The sequence below is a fragment of the Eumetopias jubatus genome, unplaced genomic scaffold (genome assembly GCF_037043125.1).
Source record: "Eumetopias jubatus isolate StellerSeaLion01/CBP00866 unplaced genomic scaffold, mEumJub1_p1.0 scaffold_17, whole genome shotgun sequence".
Classification (NCBI taxonomy): Eukaryota; Metazoa; Chordata; class Mammalia; order Carnivora; family Otariidae; genus Eumetopias; species Eumetopias jubatus.
In genome coordinates, this window is record NW_028274823.1 from 31,937,861 (window position 1) to 31,946,351 (window position 8,491).

Consider the following 8,491-nt stretch of genomic DNA (forward strand, 5'->3'; position numbering starts at 1 on the left):
CCAGTTAGGTTGTGGAATCTAATTTAGTAAAAAAGAAACAGGCAACAGGCAGGCCAAAGGTAACAAGATGATAACCAGCTTGTGATTTTTTTTTTTAACCCACCCAAATCAATAAGTCAAACAAACTGCCTGAACAGCCTATCAGTTGGGGGTTGTGAATTTTACCTCCTATGAGTCAGTTAATTGATAAAGGGGAGCAGTTAATAAACTCCTTGATAGCAGATTTAGCTTCCATTCTATTGTGGTGTAAGTTGCAGTGAAGGATTCCTTCACACAAGAACACCGGAAGCATCCGCAGGGGTCCGGGGCACGTAGGGTGTTACACAGTGGTTCCAACGGCCAACGGTCAGGTCCCCAGCCCACTGTGGCAGGACGGTTTGTGACATAAGGTGCTGTCAAGCGAGACAGCCACCCCTCTGACTCCCTGAACCCTGCCGTTCAAACATGTCCAGACTCGGCACGCCGTGCCTTCTTGCCTCCTCAGGCCGGCTTGTCCCCTCGAGCGTCTTCCTCAGTTTCTCCCTCGGCCCGTCCTCCATGGCAGCTGGGCGAGCACAGGTCTCTCCTGGTTGAGCAGATCCTTCCCTTGGCCCAGTTTTTCCCTTTTAGCTGCTGTCCTTCCTTTTCCATCTTCTCTGAACTTCTAGGAACCACAACACCTCACCCTAAGCACCCCACTCCCCTGGGCTCTACAAGTCTGTTGAAAGCACCCCATTTGTTTGCTCTGCAAATATTTACTAAATGCCAACACCCAGGCAGCGTTACTAAATGCAGCTTTTTGGGACAGTGGCCTCAGTATTTTTACTAGCGTGAGCTCGGTGAATCCTCACAACCCTGTGAAGCAAGGACTTTATTACTATCGGAATTCACAGATGAGGAACTCGAGGTTAGGTTAGGTGACGTGACCTGCCCAAAGTCACAGGAAGGAGCTTTAAAGGAAAGAGCCAGAATTGGCCACCCAGGCAGTCTGGCTCCAGAACTGACATTTTAGATGCCACAAGGTACCGCATGGAGGCCTATGGCTTTTTTCTTGTTTTTTTTCTTTTCAAAGCGTGTCTTGTCTTTTCCTCTCTCTTCCCACCAAGGTCCTTATCACCTGGTGCCTGGATGTTACAACAGCCATTCAACTGATCTGGCTGACCATAAATGTTCTCCCCAACCTCAGACCATCCCCCATGCTGAGTGGCCTGATAATCTGCCCAACACATCCTCCTCATCTTGTCCTCTGCCATCAAAAAATATCTAATCTCTTTGGGAAAAGAAGACATTCACATATGAGCTCCTGAGATAACCCAAAATGACAGTAAATAAAATGAAGAGTAAGAACAAAATGAACTCCAAGATCACTCCCTGCAAAGAAATTGCATGATTTTTCTCACAAATTAGCAACAGGAGTGGACAGACAGGGTGGGCATGCAGAACTTCAGCTGAGCATTGAATTTGAATTAGAAGGGGATGGTTTTTCTGGTGGGAACATTAAGAGCTGTGGTCCCAGACTGTTCTCCTCTCTGTCATATTCCCTGCGGCTCCTACTCTACCAGTCTCCATCCCGATCTGCTTTCGAGGTTTGGGATAAAGGGTATTGCTACCCTTTTGAGATTAAACCTCTTCTAGACTGAATATTCCCTTCCTCTATACTTGCCTTAGCACTTACTGATACAACAGGGGTGTATGCTCAAACGACTAATTTTCAGAGGAAACAGGTTTATGCTTTCTTTTTTAAGATTGATTGATTGATTGATTTGAGAGAGAACACAGGTGGGGGAGTGGCAGACAGTGGAAGAAGCAGACTCACTGCTGAGCAGGGAACCCGATGAAGGGACTCCATCCCAGGACCCCGGGATCATGACCTGGGCGGAAGGCGGACGCTTAATGACTGAGCCACCCAGGTGCTCAGGTTTATGTTTTTGTTTTTGTTTTTTAAATATTTTATTTATTTATTTGAGAGAGAGAGAATGAGATAGAGCATGAGAAGGGGGAGGGTCAGAAGGAGAAGCAGACTCCCTGCTCAGTAGGGAGCCCGATGCGGGACTCGATCCCGGGACTCCAGGATCATGACCTGAGCCGAAGGCAATCGCTTAACCAACTGAGCCACCCAGGCGCCCTCAGGTTTATGTTTTTTAAAAAACAGATTGAAGAAGTCTTTTAAAAGGCAGGATTTTCCACAGAAAATAAAGTAGTGGCCTTCATGCAACAGCTTCCAGGATTGATGTTTTATTATTTGAGTGTTTACTATTTGTTTCCCCTACATTATCTAATTGAATACTCACACAATTTTTCAAGGTAGGCTCTATTCCTACCCCATTTTGCAGATGAGTTCATTGAGATCATTGAGATTAAGGACCCTGCCCTGAATCCCACAGCCGCCTTTGGGGAGGCAGTGGAGGGCTGCCTACAGAGCCCGCACTCTTATCTCTCATGCTTTCTGGGAAACTGAAGGGCAGGTCACTTGTTCTCCCTTCAGTTATGGATGGAAGACCAGGAGGACGTGCAGCACGGGACAGGTTTTGCCCCTTTGCCTGGACCAGCCTGCACGGTGTTCCAGCGAGTGCACCTCTGAGTGGAAACCTCTCTGGGCTTCCATCGCTAAATGAGGCAATAGCACTAGACCGCCTGAGGCTGAGCTCTCCCTGGGCTGACATTCTGTGATTACTGAGCATTGGTGGAAGAGGGGGGCAGCTAATTGAGTGAGTTAGTAATTTGGTTGCCAGGGTAACTCTTTCCTGATTGGAAGGAAGGGATCACAGGGTTCAACACAGACTTTGCTGGATAGGAAAGTGGTGTCTGATCTTCGTTCCATGTCTCTGCTTATGAGCTGAAAAAGGAAGGGTGAAAATTGAATCCAAATATTGTAGCATTTGGGCCTAATTTAGAACGAAATCTTGGGGTGGCAGACTCGGCAGTTCTCCGTGAGGCGTGCCATTCTTTATCTCACAGTGCTTGTTATTTGCCACTTTCTGTGTTTTAATTTATTTTGTATTTTGTTCATTGACTTTAGAGCTTGGTCTTTTATTCTATTTTCTTTTTTTTTTTAAAGATTTTATTTATTTATTTGAAAGAGAGAGAGAATGAGAGATAGAGAGCACGAAAGGGAAGAGGGTCAGAGGGAGAAGCAGACTCCCCGCTGAGCAGGGAGCCCGATGTGGGGACTCCCGGGACTCCAGGATCATGACCTGAGCCGAAGGCAGTCGCTTAACCAACTGAGCCACCCAGGCGCCCTTTTATTCTATTTTCTGTGGCCAGCTAGCTGTCTTCATAGGATGCTGAAGATTTTGTAAGAAAATGGTTGTGGCATAGCTGGCTTTCTCTAGTTCAGCCTAGGAGTCCGGGGTAGGGTTTTCTGGGTTCCGGGGGCAGGGCCGCCATGTTGGACAACGGCAGGGGTGTCATTCATGTGTGAAGTGGTGCAGTGAACAATATTGGACTGTGTATGATGGTACTAGGCTACTGGAAAGAGGCCTGAGCTGGGAGCCCAGAGACCTGGGTTCTAGACTCTGATAGGCCTTTGACTTCATGAGTGACTTCGGTAGGTCACTCTGCCCCGTCCCTTCTGGGACTATCTTTCCACCTATAAAATGGTCTAATAACTTAAAATCATTTGTGTACGCCTTGACTTATTCTGAAAAAGGATTTTGGGGGTGACTAGTAGGAGCTGCAGGATTTTTAAAAAGAGGGGCAGTTAGGCTTATAGTGTATTTAAAGTGCCTGATAGTAGGCATTCGTTTTCTCCAGTCTTCCTTTTTTAAGGAGGGAGTAGTACTGCCTGAGCCCCATGATTGAGTCTAGCCTTATTCATTACAAGAAGCCAGCACAGTTTGTGCAGGGCATCGAATCCTGGCCAGTTTGGCCCCGGACTGCTCCTAAGCCTTCGACCTCCAGGAAATCCCATCCCCACTTAAGTAGTGGGGCTGAGGACCTCAGGGCTACTCCAGTGCCAGGGGCAGCCAGCACCTGACCACTTTCCTCCTGCTCAGTGCTCAGAGGTGGCAGCCACCTGCACCCTTGGAGCCCCTCATCCCCCTTCCTCAGTTTGTTAGAGCCTCCATAATCACCCTTCCCTTGCTGAACGGCACTGGACAAGCCTCCCACAGCCCTTCCTGGACAGCTTGTAGGAAATAGCTGGCTTGGTGTGCTCTGGGGGTACTTCTCACAGGCCATCAGGGGCTGTGGGTGTATTTGAGAGAATGGGGAGGTACAGACACCAGGCATGGAGTCTGAAAGGGTGTTAGAAAATCAGGACTGTATCATAGCAGTCAACCCAGAAAGCATTGTTGGGACCGTGGCATGCTCTTCTTTCATGAGAAACTGAGGACCCAGTCGTTTGGCTACCAAGGGGCAGTCCTGGGAAGGAAGGAGTAGGGACTAGACTGTTCATCTCCAGTACGTGCCAGCAACCATGAACCTTTTCCTATTCTCACTTCTCGTGTTTTATGGATGAGGAAACCAAAGCCCACAGAGGTTGAGCAACTTGTCCAAGGACCCCATGTAATAAGCAGCCTTGAACCCTGGATAATCTGTCGCCTAGTGTGGCTCCTTCCGGGAGGGAACAGACTGAAGTAACTCAGAAAGGGAGGGACAGAGACGGGCTGTTAGGTCACCGCTTAGGGAGAGAATGGTAGCAAACATGCCAAGGGCAAAGAGAGGAGTCCTTTCAGACGCCGCCAGCCAGCTTTCCCACAGTGGGTTTGTAGCCTGATCAGCCCCTACCCAAGAGCTGCCCCAGCCTTAAGGACTGCCTTTTGAAACAAGTCCACTTAATGAACACAGTAGAAAGAAAAAAAAAAAAAAAGTGATGAGCCTCCCAGTCCGCAGTGATGGGCTGATCTGATGTCCTCTGCAATACACGCAGAGGCAGCTTCATAAAACAGCTCCATCACGGACTAGTAATCCAAAAGGCTCTAAGGTTTTAGTGAATGGGATTGGTCCAAAACCTGACCTCACTTTCATTTAATTTCATGCCAGCACCAATACACACCCAGCCACGCAGACCCTGCTTAACTAGGGAGCTGCTCAGACACAAAGGCGCTCTAATTACCATCCACAAGCCAGGCTGACAAGGATTTCAAGTGTTTTTAGGTTTATGGATTAGAGAAATGTGTTCTGTGCATCTTTCCGACCGGAGGCAAGAGTAAGATAAAACCAACCAACGAAACAAACAAAAAACCCCAACAAAAACCCCAATGCATTTATTAAAAACAAGTATTTCAGTTAAGTTAAAATCCTATAATCAGGATAGCCACAATTCCAGACACTCCGGTGCGAAGTGTAGATACGTCAATAGCCACATCTGGATGATGAACAAGCCATTGAATCTTTTTAAAACTAAAACACCAACAAAACGGTTTTCGATCCCTCAGACTAAGTGAACAGTATGTTAAAAACACTTCACCACGCTTCACAATGGCAAAGCCTGCAGCTTCTCCGTTTGGAGGGTCACATTTTCTACTCGGTTTCCTTCACTTACAAAGGCGAGCGGGCATGGCTGGGGGAGGGGCAGAGGGAGGACATCAACTCCGTCTATCCAGGGAATTGCAGCTGTTATTGCAAATGGCCCCGGAGAGTCCATTATAAGCTGCTGTGCGAGGCTGTGTCCCCGGAGTGCCCGTCACGTGGCGTCTCCCCAGTCCCCAGCCCGGGCCCCAAGGAGCGCCAGCGCCACCCGCTAGGAGTAGGGCAGCAGAGCCGAGCCGGGGTGCCGGGCCCGAGGCTAAGACTCTGGGCAGCGTCTATGAAAGCCCGGGGCGCGGCCACCGGCGGAAGGCACCGGCGCCCGGCACGTCCCCGCCTCCCCACACCCGCGGTGGCCGCGGTGCGCGTGTCCTTAGGAGACTCCAGCACTTGCAAAACACCGAGCACTTCTCCCGAGTACAGGCAGAACCCGGCAACTCTTCTGCTCTCCTGGAGCCCCGGAACCCTGCGGGCGCTGAGGAAACAGTGACCTTGAACCTGAGGAGGAGGGGGCCGGCTGTGAAAATATTTTAGAGAGGAAGGAGGGTTCGCTCCGAGGCTCACCTTACCCTTGCCGCGGCAGCGCCCGCCCCCGCCTCCCCCTCCCCAGCGCGCGCTGGACCCTCCCCGCCCCTCCGAGAACCGCAACCAGTTGCAACGCGGAGGCAGAGCAAACGTTACTGTTATTCAACTCCCCAAAAGGTCCTTTCATGGCACCGCGTGTTTTGTATTAAGAACCAGCACCCACAAGACATGAGATGAGTTTTTTTCAAGAGTCGTAAATGTTCAAGTCTGGCAGTTTGAGGTTCTCCCTGAAATGATGGTCTGTCTGTCTACTCATGTTCCCCTCCCCCAAAGTGGATCAGGAACCAGCCCTGAAAAAGTAAAGCAAGTAACTGGGGTGGATCATCCTCCTCCTTTGGGCGCTCGGCGATCCTGAGACGCAGACGCATGGAGTGTGGCCACATGGTCGCCGGGCTGGAGGGCCCCGAGAGGCGACGTGGGACTGCACGCTACACCGCTGGGGCTGGTCACGCCAAATAAGGAGTACTACTGAATGTGAGCTTGGGGTGCGTCCTGTAACCCGCCTCAAATAGGGCCAAGTTCTGCTTTTCAAACGCATCGGGGCCCTCCATTAGTTCCCCGCGAAAATATTCGCGGTTTTTCCATTCCTCGTCTGCATTAGCTTGTTTGCCCACTTCCAAAAACGCGAGTTCACCAGTCTGAGTAGAGATGCAGCCCTCAGGGGAATCCCATGCCCTCCAGGCAGAGGCTGGCGCTGTGGCCACTCCCGGGGTGTTAGCTGCCGGGGACAAGAACGCCGTCGCCAGTTCTTAGCTCAGCCCTCCTCCCGGACGCTCCGGGGTCGCTGCAGGCCGCGCGAGGGCTGCGGGGCGAAGGGGGCTCATGCACTGGGGCCGACAGAGGCCCGGTGAGCGGGCGTTGGGGAAGCTTTGCGTGTAACTGCAGCCGTCTCGAATGAAGCCTCCGCACCGCCTCCTTGATGAGGTTCCCCGAGAGCACCAGCTGCTGCAGGAGCCGGTGCGGGTCGTCGTCGCCGGTGCGGGATTCGGGCTGGGGCCCGCGTCGCTGTTGCAGGCGGCGGGAGGCGGCGGCGCCCCGCAGCCAACCTCGCCGGCACGGGCCCGACAGCGGCTGCGGGGCGCCCCGCTTGTCTGCTCCCGAAGGCCCGTCAAGGCCGGGCTGAGGGGCCAGTGGGGACAGCGCGCTGGGGCCTGCGGCGAGCTCGGCCACGAAGTAGGGCGCAGCCCGGCCCCGCACGCGGCCGCGGTCCCCGAGGGCGCAGCGCAGGGCCCCCGGGGGCGCCGGGCCCACCGCCTCGGCCGGCGCCGGCGGCAGAAGCAGCGGCAGCGCCGGGGGCCGGGCCTTGTCCGCCCGCACGGCCGCCGGGGGCCGCGGGGGCTGCAGCGGCGGCCCCGGGGGCGCGCACGGGGAGGCCGGGCTGTCCTGCGCCGCGTCCAGCTGCAGCGTCTCGCCGATCTGGGCCACCAGCAGGTCCACCTCGCCCGAGCCGCCCAGCGTCACCGACTGCTCCAGCAGGAGGAAGCTGTCCTCCTCCTCCTCCGCCTCCCCCTCCGCTTCCTCGCCGGCTTCCTCTTCCTCCTCCCTCCGGCACGGCATGGCCCCCCGCCCGGGCACCCGGAGCTCTGCGGCCGGCGCTGGCGGCTCGGCGGCCGGCGGGGCTCGGTGGGCCGCGGCGGAGCGGGGCGCGGGGCGCGGGGCTGAGGCCGAAGCGGGGGCGGGGGCGGGGGCCCCGGGCGGACGCGGAAGCGAGAGCCCGCCAGGCACTCGCGCCGCGCGCCTGCAGCCGCGGGAGCCGGAATCCTACCGGCTCGGGTTGATTTGTAAACAATGGGTGACGTCGCCGCCGGGCCCTACCACCGCGCCGGGCAAGGGGTGCGCCGAACAGTTGAGGGGCGGGGCGCCCGCTGGGCCCCGGTGCAGGGTGAAGTCTAGCTGCTTCTGAGCTCCCCAACCCGGAGTGGTGGGTGCAGGAGGGCGCTGGGGTGCGGATACTCGCTCTGGCAGCCGGGCGTGGTTGGCAGTTCCCGAAAATGAACACCGGCGTGGACTTAGTTGGTTTCTTCCACACACAAGCACAGACACTTACACCCACACACTCCCCTCCTCCAGGCGCGTCTACCCGTCTGGTTTTGGCATTTGCGCTTTAGAGGTCCGGGTGCCAGCGTCTGGGAAGTGATGACCCGGCGAGTGAGGCGAGGAAGGAGATCTCAGGCTAGGGGTCTGTCTGGAGATTAGGGAAAGGAGGCTGACACGGATGAAAAGGAAGACCGGGGACCTTGTGGTTCGATGGGGTTGGGGCGGGGGAGCGGTGGCAGAGTTAGAATTGGCGAAGAAAGGCGGGATGAGGATTTCTTGACCGGGAGCACGGGTATATGCGGGCCTGGACTGGGGCTGGCCGTCCTGGGGAGGAGGTCGTTTGTCTTGGGCGGGGGTGTGAGCTGAGCAAAGTTCTTTTTGTTGTTGTTGTTTTTAAGATTTTATTTATTTATTTGACAGA

The 8,491-nt window shown here is 54.4% G+C and overlaps 1 protein-coding gene across 1 annotated transcript; it reads right to left on the reverse strand.

Moving 5' to 3' along the window:
• Nucleotides 1–5,171: 5,171 nt before the first annotated feature.
• FRAT1 (FRAT regulator of Wnt signaling pathway 1) lies at nt 5,172–7,913 on the reverse strand. The gene has a single exon (XM_028098516.2). It carries the CDS (start codon nt 7,588–7,590, stop codon nt 6,748–6,750), a length of 843 nt encoding a protein of 280 aa, XP_027954317.2. The 5' UTR covers nt 7,591–7,913; the 3' UTR covers nt 5,172–6,747.
• Nucleotides 7,914–8,491: the final 578 nt, after the last annotated feature.

Coding starts and splice junctions, on each gene's coding strand:
- FRAT1 (XM_028098516.2), bottom strand. CDS start 7,590: ATGCCGTGCCGGAGGGAGGAGGAAGAGGAAGCCGGCGAGGAAGCGGAG.